Source organism: Diplotaxodon limnothrissa, linkage group LG17, assembly GCF_057381915.1.
Source record: "Diplotaxodon limnothrissa isolate DT_005_m linkage group LG17, D_limnothrissa_male_GT1.1, whole genome shotgun sequence".
Taxonomy (NCBI): domain Eukaryota; kingdom Metazoa; phylum Chordata; class Actinopteri; order Cichliformes; family Cichlidae; genus Diplotaxodon; species Diplotaxodon limnothrissa.
The window spans coordinates 33846202-33868292 of NC_140612.1; the positions used below are offsets into that span (position 1 = coordinate 33846202).

General features: G+C 38.2%; 2 protein-coding genes across 2 annotated transcripts; one reads left to right on the forward strand and one right to left on the reverse strand.

The window, feature by feature from the left end:
* Positions 1-2056: 2056 nt before the first annotated feature.
* On the reverse strand, positions 2057-5601 carry LOC146615305 (ras-related protein Rab-19-like). The gene is made up of 4 exons (XM_085375337.1): positions 5407-5601; positions 3146-3329; positions 2332-2435; positions 2057-2248 (listed from the first exon to the last, which is right to left on the reverse strand). The coding sequence occupies exons 1-4, from the start codon at positions 5599-5601 to the stop codon at positions 2057-2059; spliced, it is 675 nt and encodes a 224-aa protein (XP_085231463.1).
* Positions 5602-10072: 4471 nt separating this feature from the next.
* Positions 10073-18367, forward strand: LOC146615306 (tetraspanin-8-like). The gene is made up of 9 exons (XM_085376655.1): positions 10073-10153; positions 10805-10870; positions 11226-11339; positions 11486-11560; positions 11678-11776; positions 13882-13968; positions 17697-17756; positions 18008-18091; positions 18263-18367. The coding sequence occupies exons 1-9, from the start codon at positions 10073-10075 to the stop codon at positions 18365-18367; spliced, it is 771 nt and encodes a 256-aa protein (XP_085232781.1).
* Positions 18368-22091: the final 3724 nt, after the last annotated feature.

The following is a 22091-nucleotide window of genomic DNA, read 5'->3' on the forward strand; positions in this document are numbered from 1 at the left end:
CTGTTGCACATAGACACAACACTGGTTTGCCCTTAAACCTAGATGCCTTTTTAAGCTTGAATGATTCATAGGTCTGTGTTAAATAGTTTGACATAAAAAACAAACAAACACTTTTCTGGTGAGAAACAAGGACTGGATTGAAAATGAGTGAAAAAGTACCACTTTAAAATATGGCTTTTAAAAGTCTGGTTCCTTTGAGACAAAATATAAGGAATTGACGAGTGGCTCAAGACTTTTGCGCAGTACTGTGTATAACATAAAAAGGAGTCTGGAACAAACAGCAGAGTCAGTTAAACCATAATGACATAACAGCCCTTTACATTACAGATGACAAAGATTAAGCTAACTAATCAGACAAAACTGACTAAAAGGAAAGGAAGTGAGCACCGATGATGGCAATCTAACTGCTTTTAAACCGGACTGCGTGCAAAGAAATGATAATCCAAGCAATAATTCATTCTTAAAGAATAACTCACAGACTGGATCAAGGAGAAAAAAAATACAAAACTCACATGTATTTATAATTTGTTGCTTGTCAGATGCAGCACAATGTTACTGATAAGGGACCAGGCTACACCTGGATGGTCTTTTTAAGCACTGGATAACCAAAACAACAAACACTGATGATCAGCATAGCATTTGTTACATTGCTTCAAGGCTGGTGTTTCAGTGAGGTCTGCCAACTTTGCATCCTGGTTTTGACCCTGTCAGCTATGTTTAGAGGAAGTAGTCTTGGCGTGGTTCTGCCTTTAGGCTAATGAGACTTTTTCCTGCCTCCTGGTTTTCATATAAACTTGGTTAATTGTTTTTAGTGCCCTGACAGATGTTCCAAATAACCTTAGTCTTTAAGTCAATAAACAATCAGCCTACCTCATGCACAATGTGTAACAGCACAGTGCCATCTTGTGTTAACTCATAAGGAAGGCACCCATTCAGTACTCATCAGCCCAGCCCTTCTCAGGAAAGTTCCCCTATAATCGGCTGGGAACTTAAAAGCAAGTATGAATTACTGTATGAACTGTGAACTATATTAATTTCTGGTGAATGTGGCCTTCTTAGTCTCAGGATCCCTCTCATTAACACACTAAAAATAAGGACATACGTTGGAAAAAAAACCCCAACCTTCAGAAAATTTCACAAGTGCAGACCATGGTGCATTAAAGGCAGTTTCATTTTGTTCACAAGCATTAAAGCACAACAAAGTGCAACCTCTCACAGACATTTTTAAGCATGTAAGATATCATTATCCGTGTATCTTTTGTATCTTAGAAAAAAACAAGGGCTTAAAAATGACATTATTCACAGTGATTTGGCTCATAGCAGACCCCCCTCTGGACTTTTTCAAACACACTGCAGCAGCAGAGGATCACAGCTCATTACAGAGACAACACAAGAGGTCACTTGGGTGAAATACTCAGTCCTCTGAAAGCATTTAGTAACAACATCTAATTGTCTTTCACTGGCTTTTCAAAAGCTCTATAAAGGCACAAAGAAAAAACTTCAACAAAAAAAAAAAGAAAGTAAGAAAGAAAATTGGGACTTTTTTGTGTTTAACTGATTGCACATTTGTTCCCAGTAGGTGTGATTGTAACTTGTAAAAACAGCCATAATAGCTCTTCAGTTTATAAATGAATTGCTGGATTCATTTTAAGTAGCCTCATGACATCTTGTGGAAATAAAATGGTATTAAATGGGAGACAAAAGCAGTCCAAGTAATGCTTGACATGAATGAGAAACGTTTACTGGAACTTTCCCACAACACTGATTACTCCCATCACCACTCTGTTATTCTCTAAATGAAAAGACTGGTCAACTATTTTTCAGGTCAGGTAAGTCACAAAAAAAGTACACTGGTTGTTTTCTTGCTTGTTTTTTTAAGGCAATTATTTTCTGATAATTGGCTGAATCCCCTCGATGCATATATTGTTGAATGTTCTTGAGCCTGTGCTCGCCCTTATTCCCACAGTGATGTATCTCCTTCAGTTCTTCAGCTCCATCTTTCTCTTGCTGCCAACATCCAACGTCGGTCCCTTTTCTTGTCCTGTCTGCATTTGTATCAGCAACACGATTTTTTTCCTGGTGTGTGTGTGTTGGCACTTATGGTGCCATTGATTGGCCGAGAGTTGGCTCGCAGCAGAACTCGAGGCGTGTCCTTGCTCTCGGAGTCTTCAGGCTGCACGTTAAGGCCGTTACGAGACAGCAGCTCTCTGGCCATCAGTATGAAGGCCTCGTCCACATGCTGACTATCCTAGAAAAATATAAAAAAAGCTCTATATAACAAGTATCATCAGCATTAAATGGTCCCATCTATTTATTATATGCGTGTATTACCTTTGCAGATGTTTCTAGTGCAGCCAAAATGCCTTTTTGTTTTGCCAGATTGCAGGCTTCTTGAAACTGAACCTCCCGTTCCTGCTCCAGGTCACATTTATTACCTAAATGGAGAGAATAAAGAAGCTAAGTGATGTACACACAGTGACACAGGTTCTGTTAATATTACCTTGCACCTAATTTACATAATAAAGTCAAACTCTACTCGTGTCCATACAGTACTGTGAGCAGTAACACATGTTAATTTTAAAATGTAGTAAGCAGCAGCAAGACTCCCAAGACACAAATCAAGCTTAATTGACTAAAGATAGGGCATTAAGTTAGAAAGAACAAAAACAGGTGGCTGGGTTGCAAAGTGGCTTGCAGATCGCAGGAACAGTTGAAAATGATACAATTGTATATTTTGCATAAGCAGGCCATGCTAACTACAATATTTCTTTATTTAGTTGAGCATGGTATCATTTTCACTTAAAAACAAAAGTGCATTTCTTCAGTCAAAGCATCCTACTCACCAAGCAGCATTCACTTATTTACACAATGACTGATGCATCACACCAGTTTTGGGGGGGAATTGGGAAAGACATTCATGATTCAACCACTGAACATCTGTGTGAACAAGCCTTTCGAACTCCTTAGCCACATCACAGGAGAACGTTTTCACAGTAATCTGTGTAAAAACTGCCAGGAGAAGAGGCTTTTTCTCATTTAAAGGCTATTGTAATCAAATTCCCAGTATTCTTTAGGGCTAACAGCATACCAAGAAATCTTCATTTCCTTAATGCTTTCAGTCGTTATCAGTCCTATCAGCACTCACCTATGAGGACGAGAACCACATTGGCTGCTCCATATAGCTCCACCTCTTCTATCCAGTGCTTCACCGAGTCAAAAGTTGAACGCCGTGTGATGTCATAGGCAATCACCGCGCCGTGAGCGCTGCGGTAGTAGCTCTGGGTGATCGTACGAAATCTTTCCTGACCTGCTGTGTCCCATACTTGCATCTGCAACAATAAATCATATTTAAGAAATTACAGGAGGATGGTATCATAGTAAAGTAAAGAGTATTATTACTATATCGAGACAATCATTTCTGGATTAAGGTTTTTGTTCTCAGTGCTCTGTATCAGTGAAGTACTTACTCCAAATAAAGATATCAGGATTTTGGAACATGAAAATTTCCACCTAGTGCAAGGCAGCTCAGTGGATACAGATGTTAATCTTTCAAAATGTGATATGGAGTGCCCCGCAACACGAGTGCTATCTGGACCACCCACCTACACACATAAATGCTCACACAGTTGAGCACTCATTAGTCTTCCCCTGAATAACAGTCCCCGAGGACCAGACAGACCTTGTTAGTGTGGTAACAACTGTCATAGTAACAAACGAGACTCACCAACCCCACCCCATTTGTTTTAATGCTATGTGATGGTTACACCTAATGCAGATTATAGACATATGCTCAGATCTTTTTTGAGCATAGACTTCTACATGCATATGATGCTGATCAATATAAATCTGCAATGCCTTTAAAACAGGCTAATGACTCTTTTATGTCGATGTGAACGGCCTCGTTTTGTGACTAAGTAACTCTTTGTAGGGGCTTTCAAATACCTGCTTTTCTGCCTTAATGAACATCATACGAAAAGTCTATCATTTCAATAACAGAAGAACCCAACAAAATAATTTATAAGAAATTAATTTTAAGTTCCTATTGGTCCATACGACTGTGATATAACTTCTGATCACCAAGATATCCAGATATTTTTAATACCAATAGTCTGAATTATGAGGTCTCAGGCTTGCAAAATTAGATGGTGTTGTAAGACTACTTATGAATTACATCACCAGTGTGTGAATGTGTGTGTGAATGGGTGGATGACTGGATATGTAAAGCGCTTTGGGGTCCTTAGGGACTAGTAAAGCGCTATAAAAATACAGGCCATTTACCATTTTACCATGAATTGATTGAATCTTTAAGATGATCCTACACTGTGATTTGCCGATGCTTAAAAACAGACAGGCTAAAGTGAAAAATAGAAAGTTTTCAGAAGATTCAATGCAGCTGAAATGATACCAGTTAACACAGAATCTTTAAACATCCACAGTTAAAACTCGCCATTTGAAGTTGGACTACTTCCCTTTGCGTGCTTTTTTTTTTTTTTAGAAATAGTTCACATCATTGCTATACTAACGCACGGATAGTTGTAATATTTCCCCTAGCTTTAAAAAGATGATCTATTAGTTAAGGAGAGAATGCATGCCATGAATTTATATCATGCAACCATCTGTTTGCCCACCAAACACTGCAGTTACTGTATTTGTGTGTTTGTCTTGAATGACATACTGTTTCTTCCCCTGTGATTGATGAAGTTAGAAATTAGGGGAACAAAAAGGAGGCATTAAAAAGCCACACTACCATGTCTGTGTTTACTGATCAGTGCAGATAGTGAATGAACATGTATTATACACAAGCCACGACTTAACTGTATGAATAAGGAGCTAGATGTATTTATCCAAGTAGGCATTCAGACCAGAAGTATATCACAGCAATCATGATCCACCCAAACAATTAGTTCCTTTTTTTGTGTGTAATGACAGCACAGAGAAGTTTATTTTTACTCATACAAAAGGTCAAGCAGAGAAACCTGAACTACAGGTCCTTCGTGTGAGTGGCTGGCGTGACCCGTTTACAACTCAGCATACAGTAACTCGCACTGTAACCGAACGACTCCCCATTGTTATATCATTTACTGAGAAAATGAGAGAAGTTCATCACATCTGCACATTTAAAAGAACTATTGTTCCATTCATCCAGGTTCCTCACTCCTCATGACATGAGCAGACCTGTCCTAAATGATATATTTAATCTAATCAACAGCATATGGACCGGCTAAAGTGACTTAAAATAGATGTATTAACTAGTACATTAACTAGTAAGCCAGAAACTTAACTTGGATTTTTTTTTTTAGCCTAACTCAAGCCTCGGAAAAGGAAAAACCCAAACTCTCTCCCACAAACGCTACCAACTGCCTTTCACACACACACGCACAGACACGCACATTACGGGGAACTCACCTTCACCTTCTTCCCCTCAATGTTCAGTGTCCGTACAGTGAAATCTACTCCGATGGTGTTCTGCTGTTTCTCTGAGAAAATCCCAGACTTGAAATTCTGAATCACGCAGGTCTTCCCCACGTTTGAGTCTCCAATAAGGATTAACTTAAACAGGAAGTCAAAAGTATCATCATGTTCAGGTGCTGGCATCTCCATGATGAAGTCACAGTGGAATGTGTGTCTTTTCCTGGGAATAAATGGAAGGAAATGATCCCTCCAGTAATGTAGATCGCTAGGAATGGGTTTTCTTTGAGGGTAAGAGACGCTGGGTTATCTTTGAATTTGAATCAAGACTCAGTCACAAGAAGGAATATGGATATCAAACTTGTGGTGTGTTCAAAGTTTCAACAGGGAACAACTGAAAAAATGCCCTGGCTCCTTCTTCTTCTAACAAAATCTACAGTTGGTAAGCAGGCTAGATTTCCATCAGCAGAGTAGGTTTAGGTAAATATGGCCTGCAAAACCAGTTTAAGGCTGGTGGAAGGTTTGTCAAGATAGAGAGCAGTTCAAAGGTTAAAAAAGCTTCAGACAATCCATCCAGTCATTCAAAAAAATTTCCTAATAAGTCTGCATGTCTTCTGTTTTTAGTTCAGTCTGCCCCTCTTGTGTTCTTTCAAACAAAACCGTCTGAGTTCTGCTTTTCTTTTCAGCAACTTCTCAGTTGTTGACCCACTTTTTAGCCCCCAGCAAAAAACAGCACATGGCCTGTTGCCCCTTTGCACAGGTTCTGGCTGTCGCAGCAAAGGAGAGCTTCCTCAAAATAAGAATTTTTAAAGATGTGTGTCCGTAATCCAGGTTGTCTAATCCACCTGCTGCTCTTTCACACACGTGTCACTTTCCTCCACCTGACTCTCTCCCTCCCTTTTATTTTCTTCCCTCACCAGTTCTTCCTGTTTTCTTTTTCGCTGTTTAGAGCACCTGTCGTAACAATAGAAACCTGCTCTACCTGCTTTTCGCAAGTAACCCAGCCCAGCATCATTGTTGGATCCTGGGAAATGGAGTCTGTTGACCACCTACACACACAATATGTCTGCTGAAAATCAGAGAATATTACATTATTGAAACTAAGCATATTTCTTTAAGTATTATACTTGAACTCAAAGCTATTTACATTTTAGGTGCATAGGTTTTTCATATTTATATCCTGTTCATAGCCTGTACATAGCTTGTACTCACTACAGCCTGTACATACTTATAGTTATAGAATATTCACAACATACCTCATACTGTGTACATTATAACATAATAGACCCATTTCTGTAATATACTTACATATCTATATTATTGCTAATATATATTGTAATATATCTATATCACTAAAGCACTTCTGGATGGATGCAAACTGCATTTCGTTGCCCTGTACCTGTGCATGTGCAATGACAATAAAGTTGAATTCTATTCTATTCTATTCTATTCTGATGGGAAAGAGAAAGTGCACTCTTTTAAGTCACTTTTAAAATTTTGCATATTAGAACATAGTAAAAATTTCGGCCTTACTAGTTTCTAAAACATTTTTAGGAAAAACTACACAAAAATCAAAGAAATGTGTGAAAAACGGAGAAAATTCAATTATTCAGTAGCTTGAAGCACCAACTTTAGTAGCTATTACTGTGACATCGTCAGCCTTTGTCCCAATTCTTTTTACTGTATAAGTTTCAGTTCGCTAATTTATGCACAGCTCTCTTAAGGTCTTGCCTTAAGAGAGGTTGAGGTAGAAGTTTTGACTTCGACTGGGACATTGCAGCACCCTTTTCAGCCATTCTGTTGTAGATTTGATGCTGTGCTTGGAATCATCAAATCAAATCAAATCAATTTATTTATATAGCACTTTTCACAGGATAAAAACCACAAAGTGCTTCGCAGTAATATAAAACAGGAATACATAAAATACATTAATAAACAAACATACAGCACAAATCTAATTAAAATCTAAATAAATGAGTCTTAAGCTGCTTTTTAAAAGAATAAATACAATCAAGGCAACGTAATGATGGAGGGAGAGCGTTCCACAACCTGGGGGCCACCGCTCTAAAAGATCTATCACCTCATGGTCATGACGCATGACCCCTTTTCAGCCAAGCTTTAGCCATCAGATGGATGTCCTCACATCTGACTGTAGAACACTGAGATGGGTTAAAATAAATCTGTCCCTTTTGGGCAGAATTAATTTGGTGAAGATGATTATTGCCCCTAAACTTCAGTACTTTCTTCACATGTTACCGATAGCAGTCCCACATAATTTGCTAAAGCTTTATAATACATGTGTAGAGGGTTTTGTGTGGGCAGGTAAAAAGCCATTGTTCAATCGGTCTAAATTATATGCTGCTAAAGAGAGTGGTGGGTTGGCATTGTCTAAGATGGTCTGGTATCATTACGCTTTCTCCCTCTCTCAGTTAGTTAAGATACATAATTCCTCTACTGATAAGCCATCATGGGTTGGGATTGAGGAAAGTCTTGTGGCCCCTTCGTCTTTAGAGGCCTTCCTTACTCAGAAGGGTAGGCCAGTACCGTTTAAAGATCCAGTACTGTCTTTCATGCAAGAGACCTGGCTTAGAGCTCACCAATATACCAACAGCAGCCCTTATCTCACCGCTAGAGCCTCTATTTGGTATAATAAGAAAGTATTAATAGGGAAGAAACCGGTCTGGTGGGAGGCCTGGGCTAGGACAGGTATTAATCAGATGGGGGACCTATTTGGGCAGACTGGCATGAAATCGTTTGCAGAAATCAGACGAGAATTCAATTTGGATCCAAGGGAAATTTGGAGGTTTTTTCAAATAAGACATTGTATTAAAGCCATTTTGAAAAATAATCTAGACCCTCCATCTAGTGTTCAGAAGATGTTTGCAACCCCTGACAATAACAGAATCAGGGCATCTAAATTTTATGGGAGCTTCAGAGAGGCACATGCTCCCAGTTTGGGGGGACTGAGGCGGTGTTGGGAGAAAGATCTGGGTATCCAGATCTCAGAGGACAGTTGGAAGATGCTGATCTCATCATGGTATGTTTGCTCACCTGAAACACAGTCTCAACTTATCCAGTACAAGTTGCTTCACAGAAACTATTGGACACCCAGTAAATTAGTCAGGTTGAAGCTCGCAGATAAGGACATTTGTTGGAAATGTCAGCAGGAAGTCGGGACTCTAGTTCATATGTTGTATACATGTCGGAAAAATGATTATTTGTGGGATGGGATCATCAACTTGGTGAATGATATTTTTAAACTTAATCTTTCTAAATCTCCAGCTATATGCGTCCTGGGCCTACTACCTGACGATAACATTCTCTCAAAAAAACAGAGATTGTGGATGCGTCTGGCTTTTATAACTGGTTGCAGGGTAATTCTTAGGCATTGGAAGTCATCCAGCCCCTGTTCTTTCAAGGAATGGACCGAACAAATGTCTAGGATGGCATCATATGAACGGGTTATGTATAGAATGAAGGGAAGAGAAGATATTTTTGAGCAGGTCTGGGGTCCCTTCTTGCGGTACATTGACAATGTCTCTTAGACATTATGATAAATGGTCTCTTAGAGGGATATTTCATGTGTCATTGGTATTTTGGTTGTTGTCTTTTTTTTTTTTTTTTTTTTTTTTTTTTTTGCATCAGGGGGTTTTACCCTTATTCGTTTTTGTTTTTGCTGATGTTTTCCAGGAGGCGGTGTATTATTTTGTTTCTCCTGGGTTTTATTTATTTTATTTATTTATTTATTTATGTAATTTTTTTTTTTTTTTTTTTTTTTTTTTTTTTTTTTGTTTGTTAGTGTGTTGTTTGTTTGCTTGTCTTAGTTTGTTTGTTTGTTTAGAAATGGACAGAGAACTGACAGTATGATTATTGCAGTTGTATATTTATTTATTAATGTTTCTGTCCATCCAAAAATATTAATAAAAAAAAAAAAAAAAAAAAAGAACACTGAGATGCACAGAGGAGTTCTGTGGCTGCAAAATAAGCCCACAGGCGTACTCAAAATGTGTACTTTCAAAAACTGCATCTGCAATTTACTTTCATTTTTGTTCAATAAATAATGACATGGTGTAATGCCATGTGTCACAGTTCATCTCAGACTGTATTTTCATAATTAAAGACCACAAAAAATGACCATTTAAGGACCACATAACTTTGAATTGTATCCTAACACATAAAACCTTAGAAGTGATAGAGGGTGTACTTTCGTTTTGTCATTTTTTTAGGTGAAATACAGCATTTTTGTTTTACATTATATATAATGTAAAATAGGCATACAAATATATACATTTGTATGCTTGTATGGATTCAGCAAACCTGGCACATTGTAGTTAGACATGCACAGATTAACATTTGGCGGCTCGAATAAATTAGCCTGTCTTACTGAGTTTTGTTCAGAGGATACGAGCGCTTCCTCGATGCTAGCTGTGGCCATGTGGCAAGAGCCACTCCCTTTAACCGCGGTTAAGCTAAGCATTACTCCCGGATTGCAATATTTCCGAATGCACCTGAAAGCGGCACAGACTCCTCATCCAGCACATCACAGTGACGTCCTGTGCGGATACAGCAGACAGATGCCCTGACTGCTACGGTCCCAGGTCTACATCCGTAACGTTTTCTCCATGTAAAAGGGCGTTTTAAAGCCCGGGGGAGCAGCAGCAGAATGCAGCGGAGCGCGGTGGTCGTGGTGGCGGATAAAACGAGCTTGAAAAGGCCGTTTATTTTTGCAAATTCAGTCCATATGGTAGGAATTTTAAATCAATGCATTTAAAGCCCAGGGGCCTGTTTGATATCTTTTTATAAGGTTAAGTAGTTCATTTGTTGTCGTGTTCCCACTCAGATCAATTAATCTAAACCAAACAATGCTGTTTTGTCTGTATACCACGCGTATCGCGTGTAGTGTACTGCAGTGTTTGCTGTATGGTTCTTCCAATGTGTTTTTAAGGTTATACACTAAGAAGTCATCAGAAATGGGGGTGAAATTGCCATTGTGATGAATTTCTGCCTTAATATAAGGACACCCATCCTTTTCCGTCCATCTTCACCCCAGCATCTTCCCTTCAAATCACATATGCAGTATTCTCACATTGGTAATGTTTACAGTGTTCTGTGTTTTCCCAGCTGAGTCACATGTAAAGGCCTTCTGTTTTGCTGTGCTGTTACCTTGCTGTTCAGTACTTCTGCCTTCCATCTGCACTCAAAGGAGCTGCTGCTCCTTTAAGAAGTGACACCCATGATTTAAGCCCTAAACTGAGAATCTTTGCAGTTCCACATTCCCCGAGCTGCAAAACAAGCAGACCTATCATTAACCTCAAATATTTATTTCATTGTGACATCCTCTTAACTCAAAGCTGTTTGCACACTTAACACATGTTTGCGTTCTTCCTCTCCAAAGGCGCTGTGCTTCTTCTTGCTGACAATGACAGTGGCTTATCATCGAGATATCTTACAAACTGGAAAAGTAAGACCGACTTCTCATGGTTTTGGGGTTTGGAAAAAATAGTTTCAGATGTGTGCATTTATTGAAGGTGGCAATAATGCTTGTCAGGCTTCAGTGGAGACAACTGGGGATTTATACTAGGGGTCTCATCAGTGTCCTTGAGGAAGACAGTGAATAATCATCATGCTCAGTGCACATCTTCTGAATGCAAGCATGACTGTTAACCTCAAACAAACCTTAAAAGTGAATGTTAAGTGTAAGCGAAATTCAGGTCGGGTGAAATCTTTCACAAATGTTTGATTCAAGGCTTATTCATCAAAACTGACAAGTCCAGTCGGTGTATCATTTTAACACCATTGTGGTTTTTCCTCTTCAGATGGTGTCTACTGTTTCCGTAGTGATGTTGTACGTGATAGAGATTGGCTGCCTGCTGCTCTCGGTGCTCGGCGTGTTCGGAGCCTTCAAAGAAAAGAGATGGTGTTTTATTCTGGTAAAAGTGTGTTTGTGTTGCTGCTGCGCATGTGGGTCAAATCTATGTCAAATAACAAAGCTCGACTCATTCATTATTCTTGTTTTCGATTTCGTTCATTTGATTTCTTTGTCACTAAAACTTTCACTGATTTTGTTTGTGTGCAGTATGCAGCTGGGATGGCAGCAGCCAGTCAAACAATAATTGTTAAAGCAGCACTAAGTTACCAAGATATTTATGAGGTATGACATTACGTGAAGGCCCTGCAGTAAAATGTCACCTAAAGCTGCTAAAAAAAGCTTTTGCTGTGGTCTTAATATGCTAAGAGAAGATTTTAATGTTGATTTCTTTCTCCTCAGAAACGTGTGGTCAATGAAGAGTCCAAGCTGCTGTCCATGATGCCACTCACTACAACAAGCCAAGCCAACAAGACATGGCTGTATCATATTCAGCAAGAAGTAAGCAGAAGTTACTTATACAGTGGGGGAAATGATTATTTGATCCCCTGCTGAATTTGTAAGTTTGTCCATACAAATGGACAGCCTTCTAATTAGTACCTTGAGGCAACTGTTGTTGTTGTTGTTGGCACTATATAAATAAAATCGAATTGAACTGATTTTGATGATAGTTTCATTTTACATAAAAATGATAACTTGATTTGCATGTCATTGACTTGGTGGTGAAGCCGTTGTTGGCAAGCACAGTAATAAGATGTTTCTTGTAGTTGGTCACCAGGTTTGCACACATCTAAGGAGGGGGTTTGACCCACTTCTCTTTACAGAAACTGTAAAGAGAAGCTTCTGCTCCTTCAGCTCCTTTGACATTTTTTCTATAGGACTGAGATTTGGAAACTGGGTAGGCATTAATGAGCTTCTTCTTTATGCACTCCTTTGATTCGTCTTAGCATGTTTTGGGTCATTGTCATGCTGGAAGATCCATCCATGATGCATCTACTGTGTTCTGTCTGTCTAACGGAAGACGTACATTCAACGGTACACTGCCCCATCTGTTGACCCCTCAGCGCGGTGAAGCCATCCTGTACCCTTAGCAGAAAAACACCCACAAAGCATAATGTTCACCAACTCTGTGCCTAACTTTGGGAAGGTGTTCGTTGAGTCTGTGCAGGTCTACAATCTTGTCTCTGACATCCTTTGCAAGCTCTTTGGTGTTTCCCACGGTAGTGGAGAGGTTGGAATGCAAGAAATGGATTCTGTGGACAGCTGGGATTTACACACATAACTTTGAGATCAGGAGTATCTGCAATCGATTGATCGATTGTGAAACAGCAAGTCTGTGCGAACCAGAATTCTGGCTGGGTTAGAGGCGATCAAATACTTATTTCACTCATTTACATGCAAATCACTTAAAAACTTTTATGCAATGTGTTTTTTCTGGCTTTCTGGTCTGTCACCAATAAAACGAAACTGTATATTAAACAGTTTATTTCTTTGTAAGTGAGCAAACCTATCATTTCAGCAGGGAATCAAATAACTATTTCCCCCATGTTAGGGCCAAGTTTTTAATACTATGTGTTTAAGTTCTCCAGTACAAACATCTCAAACACCTTGGCGATACAACCTTGGTTCTCTGTGGTAACACAGACCATTATATACTTGCTTATTCCCTTTAGAAACAAACTGAAGAAACTGAAGTTCAGGCTCCCTGCTAGCTCCCAAACCCAGTATATTCCGCTGTAATCTAAAATAAAATTTGATTGGCCATTTATCCATTTTCTTACACTTATCCTTATATCAGCGAGCGGTGTGCAGCCTATTCCAGCTACCATAGAGCAAGAGGCGTGGTTCACCCTGGTAGACTTTTTGTTGTATTTCATTCCAATTTGGCTGATAAGTGTTGCTAGTTATGGAACTGTAAATAGAAACTATAATGTAACATTATGATAAAGGTCATGACTTATTTTTGCCCTGTTTGTTTCAGCCAGCTTTTAGCAACTTTTAAATCTACAGTATGCTAGGATACTCTGACATAAAAGTATGTTTTATGTTAAAAACACTAACCTCTTTTTGAGTATTAAAAAGATCCAAAGTGTGCCTGCCTCTGCTAACTGCTGACTTTTGCCTTTTTTGTATACAGCTAGCATAGTGCAGCTGTGCTAGCTACACTTTGCTAGTGTGAAAGTGCTTTGTTGTCAATCATGCACGCCAGAAACATCTGCTATTACTTGTTTTCTGGTCACCACTGACCACTCGTGAGTGTTGTTTGGTTTTGTTTTTTTTAATTTGGCTACCTCAGGAAGGAAATGTTGGGTTGCATGCATTATGCTTAAACAAAAGAATAGGCCCATTACAGTAGCGATGTTCAGACCCGTTGCTTTAATGACAATACTCTCCCTCTGATGCCAAGAGCCTTCCTGAAACTCGTATCTTTGGAATAAACACAAGTCTGTAGTGAAGGTTTCCAAATCCAAACCGAACTAAAGGTCAGAAATCAGTGCTACACCTTGTGTTAATGAAACTTTGAAGAACTGTTGCAACTTTTTACTAAATGATACAAAAAATAATTACTGCTGGACCTGTTTTGAACCTTTGTGTTTCACCTCCAGCTGGAATGCTGCGGTCTCGTTGAAGGTTACAAAGACTGGGGCTCTTCCATCCCTTCATCCTGTAACTGCCAATATCCAGGAAAATGCGTGAGTGTCTTTCTTTTATAAGAACAGTGGTCATTATGTTCATCTCTGGTCCTGTAACCACACATTGTCCTCTAGAAACTGAGGAACCAATGACATATTTAAATTAGCAGTTTCACTGGTGAAACTTGAAGACACAATTGGTTTTCCCCATAGCAAGTGCCAGTGTAATTTGAGTCCAAGTAAAGCAGTTTTTTCATTTAAATATCCAACTAGCAATACGATGAATGTAGTTATTTATTCCTCTTTGACTCTGTGTATAGCTTAAGTTGTCTTGGATTGAGGTTAACTAGTTGTTGTTTATCCACAGACCAAAGTAGAACTCATACAGTTTTAATGGAATACTGCATTTGAGATATTTCTGAAAAAGATTCAGGCATACCTAAATAAAAAATCTAAATGGAAACTAAAGTTGAATGTATTCTACACTGTAAACCCAAATGTAAAAGGAATATAGTTAATAGTAAAAAAGTAAGTGCTATTTAGTCCTCTCAGCACATCATGCAAGTACGTACACATTTGGGTTATTTATTTCAACCATTTTTTGTCAAAGTCAGACATTTATGTTTATGATTTCATTAACCTTTCTGTAATTTGTAGCATGAATTTGACTCTGAAACGCTGCAAATCTGTTGGCTCACTTTAAAAAATATCCCAATTGCCCGCATGCGTGTTGTGGCTCCCCTGCGGCACTCTGAAAGGGAATCTAAATACATATTTAATGAGATCAGCTGCAAAAATAACTGTGTCCATGGGCCAGATTCACTAACACAGCACGACAGTGAAGCCTAAAGAACCCTCTTTAGGCTTTAAAAAGCTGTTGTCAGGATTTAACAAAGGGGTGCAGTGTCAGTTTTCTGACTGAAACGCAGAGAAAGATGTTTTGGTGGTTGGCCTTACTGTATATGTATTAGTAGGAATTTCCCTATCACTGCACAAAGTTTTGGAAGGAGAATATGAATCTTGCAAATTCGATTTATTAACTTTTGTAGCATGCAGTGCAATATTAAATTTAATGCTGAAAAAAGCATTTGTTATTTTGGGCGTGTGAGTTGTGATAGTTGGGAATGAGAAGGGGAAATGTTATCAGAAAGAGCGTGTAGCGGTGATGTGTGGACGACTTAAAGCCTTGAGAGCAGTACTATATGTTCTGTCACTTTTCACAGAGAATGTTTATAGCCATTTCTTTTTGCCGCTCATTATTAATGCTAGTATTTTATATTTAAAAAGTCTCTGGATGTCTTTTCTCAGCAGTGCGCACACAGAGTGGCTTTTGGGTATTTTCTCTCTTTTAAAAAAAGTCTCTACATTGGAGCCATATTGAAATGTCTGCCAACATACAGCGATTAACTTAACTGTGCTAGTGTGTCAGACTTACACTATTAGTGCGTGCAGCCTCACACAGACTCCAGAAAAAAACAAGAAGAATGTGCATATTTGTGCATGTGGAACAAATGTTAATTAATGCAGGGACGACTCATGATCTGATGGTTAAATAATGTTTGGTGTTCTGTGCATCACACAGGGCAGCTGTCATAGATTTCAGGTTTATGTGGTGGAAAGGTTTGCAATAACACACTGAATAATAATCCTACACTCTGTCCTTTGGAGGAAAGATAAGTTCACAGTTATAAAAAAAAAAACAACCCATTTTTCTTCAGTCTATTCTCATCTAGAGACACGTGTAAAGCTTGAGCTTACACTGTCATTTATGTTAGGATATAAATTGCTCGTCCTCACTTCCTCATCAGCTGCGCATGTTTTGGAGCCACGAATCTGCACTTGTATTTGTATTAGGGCTGCCACGATTAGTCGACTAGTCACGATTATGTCGACTATTAAAATCGTCGACGACTAATTTAATAGTCGACGCATCGTTTGAAGCTTTGTAAGATCACAAAGGACGCAGGAATGAGTAGTAGGATTTAAGAGTGTAATAACGGACTGAAACAGAAGATGGCAGCACTGCATGTACAAGGATGCCAGCTGCCGTTAAACCCCGAAGAAGAAGAAGCTGTGTCCCAGAATTCATAGCGCAGCTGTCAACAATGGCGGCAGCTAGTTAGTTTTAACTTTACTCTTATTATTCTTTCTGTGTCACAAAATAAACGTTTAACATATTTTCAGGCGAGAATGTAGCTGTGTAAACCTCAAATATCTGCTCAGTTTATCAAGACACCACATATTTTCAAAAGCGCTCCGACGTTTTCGGAGACGTCTGTTACCCACTAGCTCGTTAGCTAGGCGGGGGCAAGGCTAACTAGAGCCGTGAGAACACTGGACTCCCGGCAAATCGTTTTCAAACCCACCGCCGTCTTTCGCTAGTCAGGTTAAACATATATATAAGTCACTTAGATAACTTAAAAATGTTATTGTTTGGCTTTCTTTAGTATTTTATTTGTTCCTGAGTAAATCGGTTTGGCTGAGATTAAAGTTATAGTTTTTGCACAGCTAAAACTGTCAAGCAGACAGCTGATTATCAGAAGTGTGAGACGCTGGAGAATATACTCCGGTGTCCTGTTATATTTTAGAAAGCAAGGAGTTTATTAAACTTCACCGAAACAATCTGCAAATTTAATTAAAAATTAATAAACTACCATCTTGTCTTTATTTTTAGTTGGCACAAACACTTCAAGCTGTAAGCTAATGATAGTTATATAAGACCAGATGCTGCTGGTGCAATAAGCTGTACGCTGTACGTCCAATGGATGATGATCTGATTAGTCGACTAATCGCAAAAATAATCGGTGACTAGTCGACTATCAAAATAATCGTTTGTGGCAGCCCTAATTTGTATACGAAGTAACTGCGTCTTTGTGGACAAATGAGTGCATTAATAGTTCACCCATCAGACTTTCCATTCTCATAGGGGAATTGTTTTTGCAAATGCATCATCATGTTAATGTGCCCTGTGGCTTTATGTCACAAAAGTGTTTTTTTGGCAAACCTCACAGTAGCTTTTTGATGCCAAAAAAGGGTTTTTCACTGGCGCAGTTACCTAATCTGGCCCTAAATGACAACACAATTTCTAACAATTAAGCTGTGCATATTTTATTTTTTTACTTGGTAAAAAAAATGGCAAGGACTATAACTCTGATTCTAACTGTGGCATTTCCATCTTTTTTAATAAATATAATTAATCATTTTGTATTAATGTGACATTTTTATCTATACATTCATACGCCACGTCATCCTATACAGTTAAAGCACTTTATCTAACTCGCATATATGCACAGTTTAATGCACAATAAACCTACATGTCGTATGCATGTCTTTGGACCGTGGGATGAAGTACCATTAGTGTTTGGAGGATGAGGCTCAAAGCAGAAGCCTGATTGCTGTGAAGCAATAACGCTACCCACTGCACCACCATGCCACCCGGTGTTTAAATAAGGAGTTACAGTACTTGTTAGTTACTAAAGAAAAATCAGGCTTTGGGTACTTGGTAGGGGTTCGCATACACTTTAACCTCATTCTGGGTTCTTCTAGATAATCTTTTAGCGAACCTAGTTTTTGGGGAATTTCTAAACTTAAATCATTTTATGTTTTTTGTTTTTTTTAGTTCTGGGTTTCAGTGTAGCTTCATCAGCATGAGTGTGTTGTGCTGATCAGCAAGCAATAGCAAGAAAATCTGAAAGGAACAATCAACGCCGGGCACAGCTAAAACAAAAACTGGTGAAATTGTCTTCAATTTGTTGCATTGTGCTGTGAGATTTTGTGCTCTTCGACAGATTCGACTACGAGGCAGCGCCACACTCGGGGCTCCAAAGAACCACTATGTTTATCAAGAGGTAAAAAGAAAATTCTTAAAAACAAAAAAATATTGATTTCTTGTAGACTTTCTTTCTGATTTTTAAATTCAGGCAAAGTTTTTTAACCCCTGCACAGTGAATCATCACCACTTTGCTGGAGGTGTCCTTCCTGCACAGTATACTTAAAGTATAATGATATAATTATGATATAATCTTGTTATCTGGCACAGATGAAGACAAAACTAACTATGCTCCCCTACCCACCTGTACTTTCACTTTTTCGTTCACAGCCTTGCCTTCCAATTTACGTTTCCGAGCTGAAGCTTGCATTCTCGTTGTCGATGGGTATACAGTTTGGAAGCGGAGTGTTTTGGGTATGTGGTTTATATATATATATATATATATATATATATATATATATATATATATATATATATATATATATATATATATATATATATACATACACATATATGTGTTGTTATATGTTGGTGAAAAGCATCTTGAAATATTTTCCTTGTGCTAACTTTTCTTTTCTATTCCAGGTTATTTTACTTGTTATGAGCATCAAGTTGATGGACCAGATCAGAAGGAAACAGGACTTTATGGCTCTTCTCGAATCAAACAGATACGTTCCCGGTGCTTTCTAGCCCCCTGCTGTTTTAATACACGCATCCTAATTTCCATAACCTGGCTGTCTTATCATTTTTCTGTGTTGATGTTTAAATGCATGTCTAAAAGTAATCTACTTGCGCACAGTAGATAAGATTTAAATGACTCGTCTGCCTTACTGCTGTAAAAAAAATTTTTAAAAAAGGAGAGAGAGAGAAAAAGTGCAATTTAATGACATTAATCAATTTGAACTAGTTATCACATTTTCTTATGCTTTTTTTTCTGGCTTTTTGTTCTGTACATTAAGACTTTTGGATATATATCAGTGAGGCTTTCAAAAGGCAGATATTAATCTAATAATAATTAATCTGCTTCGATGTTTTATTGAAAGCTTGCCTCACTGAAGCCAACTGTAAGTTCTGAGTTTTGACGTATGTACCTCAAGTCAAGATGGCGTAATGAAACATGAATACTTGTCTTAAGCACACATTGACTTTTAAGCATTAGAGCAACTAATAATCTTTGCAAAATAATATTAATAACCTTTATGTAGCAGCTTTTTTAAACACTGTTTACAAAGTGCTTTGATTCAGTTATTCATTTAGCCATGCATATTACTGCATAATCAGGTGAGACAAGGGAATGATTCACATGTCTCTGGGACGGCAGAATGTTTTGATGCCTTGTTATGCACACTGAATATCTGAAACCTTGTCGCTGATTTCAGTTTTTCTTAAAGCACATCTAAAAATTCGACCTTGTGTGATCATGCCCAGCAGAGAGGAGCAGGTGAGGAGGAGGAGAGGGGATTCTATTTTGTTGCACATACAGTAGACACGCAGTAAAATCCTCTTTGATTTGAAGGTTTTGCACAGATGTTGGCAAGGCTGCTGCAAAGAGGTTGTGAGAGGCTCTTGTAGGAAAATGTGCCACCCAATTTCTTGCAGAGACTGTAACGCCCCAACTGATGCAACTCTCACCAAAGAAGCCTTTATGCCACGCCGCGTCTACTTTAACTTGCTGCATGAGCTGCCTGCTGTTGAAACGTCTACTCGACTCATATATTGTCAAATTAATTTAATCTGAAGCAGCAGATCCAGTGTCTACCTGTGCACTTTAACCATTATTGCCTAATATACACGTTCTGGCAACGTATGGTGTCTTTGTTTCTGTCACACACTGTTTTTGTTTTTTTATTTGCATGACATGATGTAATATTTTGTAAATAGAATGAATAAAACAAGTTTTGTCTTTTTTTTTTTTACGTCTTCATTTTATTTTGTTTTCTTACGAAACTGAAACTGCCCGTCCTCTTAATGACGCTAACAGCTCGGTTAACCCAGCAGCAGATGCTGAGGAATGTAAATGATAGTTGTATGCATTTTAAATGTAAATTTTGGCAGCTGGCCTAAATGATACAGCACAGTGAAAAAAAAAGGCACCTCATACTAAACACCAGTATATAACAAACACATCGTATTAAAAAATGAACACAAAGTAGAAATGTAAAACTCGAAATACAAAAAAAAAAAAAAAAAAAGTAAAAAAAAACAAACAAAAAAAACAACAAAACATCGACAAACCAAATTTTACACAGTATAAAAAAATTAAAAGCTACCGAATCATCAAGTATTAAAACAATTCACACATGATATTCAGTTTGTTTTCGATATATGTTTAGTTATATTAGCCTTAAACAGTGCATTTTCACTCAGTGTTGATATCCCAGATCAATAATCTCAATCAACTGAGTTGAAATTCAGAAAGTCATAATAAAGCAGTCCATAATGCAGTTGTAGGATATGATATATTCAATATAACCAATTATCATAAATATATTTATTATTTAGCATGCTTAAATAATGGCCATCACTGCTGGAAGCATCAGAACTAGCAAAGACATCGGAAGTGGTCTGGAGGCTCTGTGAGGGTGGTGCAGTTGCCTGCTTTTGCCTCTGCACCTTAGTTCACTACCGAGGTGTCTCTGTTTCGATTCAGCTGGCACAAGATGGCTCTACACAACACGAGGGACTACATCTACAGGAAAGTGAAACAAAGATTGATTATTTTACTTCCTGTTCATCTTCTGTTGTTTCTTGACTTGCTTTGAGTCCTCTTGCAATTTTAGAAAGAGACTGAGGAGGGCAGAAAAGCCAAAGAAAACAGACACTTGCTCGCCTCTGGTTTCTTTAAACTCCATTTTTCTGGTCTTTTATGCTAAATTAGTAGATTGCGACTGTACTTACCCACAATAATAAAAATCCCAGTAACGTGCCCAAAAAAAATCTTAAATCCATGCATGAGGATTTCAACAAGGTACGTAAGGCATCCCTGAAACAGGAAAGGCTTAATAGGATACATATTTTCTAAAGATGAAACAAACAATTTGCATCTCAGTTGCATCAGATGACACCATAACAGCTTATAGAGTTTGCAAAGGTTCCTGGAAAAACTGATGAGAATGTCTTTAATACCTGTTCATAAATCATAACAGTCTGATTTTCCTCCCAGCTGCCTCCAAGAGTTTCCACCTAGAAAACATAATCATTTTAAGAAAAAAAAAAGAAAAAAAAGAATGACAAGCAGGGATAACAGAGACCAGAGTAATGTTTAAAAATTTATTTGTAATTTTAAAAAAATCTGAATAATTTTGGTGTATGTGGAGAGCAAATTTGCAAATTTATCCCAGTTAACTGCCGTATTATCAAAAACAGATTGCATGTAATTGCCAACTTGATGCCATTCAATCACAAAGTGATGCCAGGCCGACTCTGCCTTGTTTCGACTCATTAAAATTGTTTTGAAGTTGGCAGCTGATACAGGAGGTCACTGAACTCGTCCCCATCTTCGAAGCAACATTTCAACATTCAAGTGTTTTTAAATCAATTGGTCCTCCATAATGAATGAACACTACTAATAATGACAGCCTTATATCAACAGGTTCTATTACAGAAGAACACAGTGTAGGCATGTTAGCTTTCACACTTACACACAGATTAGTGGACTCTTTGGCACAAAGGCAGGATTTTGGGATGTTGGACTTCCAGTCCTGGTAGCCCTGAAGTCTACAACACTCCAACTGAGATGGAAGTCAAAGGAGAACATAAGAATACTTAAAGACAACTGCAAAACAACCACTTCCTAATTACCTCAAATTGGCTACAGGTATTAACAGAGGTATGTTTCAGTGTGATTGCAAAAACATGGACATCCTGACTCGCAACCTCAAACTACGAGGTTTCTTACATCTGTCTGTAAATCGTCGAGCAACTCTTTGCTGCTTTCCGTCAGCGGCAAAAGCCTCAGGTATTCCTTCTTCAGCTCTTCAACTAGCAGCACAACAAAAACAAAGTAATATTAAAAATATTATTACAAACAATACTGTGTCTTCTAAAACACATTTTGGATTAAACTAAACAAACACACAAAAAAAACCCCCCAAAAAAACCCCCACAGAAACTCCACATTTTAAAGTCAACTCGGTGATACCTCAGGGTGGGAAGCCAGTCCTAAGAATAATAGAATGATAACCATCAACAAGACGATACTCTCTAAAAATCACTCCAACTGCATACTGTCACACACTGTCACAATTTTTTCTTGGTTCACCTATTTTGGGATATTTACACGTTTTATTTGTAGGTTAATAATTGCTTAATTCTTTGTTTTGTTATTTATCTTTGTAAGTCAGCCAGGAAGAACTGCAAGGTCATTAACTTTAAGTAAAGGGACTGGTATAGGACCAGCATGCACTGGGGTGGG

Bases quoted from the DNA above. Each gene is read 5' to 3' on its own strand.
- LOC146615306 (XM_085376655.1), top strand. From the start codon at position 10,073: ATGCAGCGGAGCGCGGTGGTCGTGGTGGCGGATAAAACGAGCTTGAAA. The intron at 10,871-11,225 runs GTAAGACCGACT...TTTCCTCTTCAG, and splicing joins ATATCTTACAAACTGGAAAA to ATGGTGTCTACTGTTTCCGT. The intron at 11,777-13,881 runs GTAAGCAGAAGT...TTTCACCTCCAG, and splicing joins TGTATCATATTCAGCAAGAA to CTGGAATGCTGCGGTCTCGT.
- LOC146615305 (XM_085375337.1), bottom strand. From the start codon at position 5,601: ATGGAGATGCCAGCACCTGAACATGATGATACTTTTGACTTCCTGTTT. The intron at 2,436-3,145 runs GTGAGTGCTGAT...CTCTCCATTTAG, and splicing joins TGTGGTTCTCGTCCTCATAG to GTAATAAATGTGACCTGGAG. The intron at 2,249-2,331 runs GTAATACACGCA...ATATTTTTCTAG, and splicing joins CACTAGAAACATCTGCAAAG to GATAGTCAGCATGTGGACGA.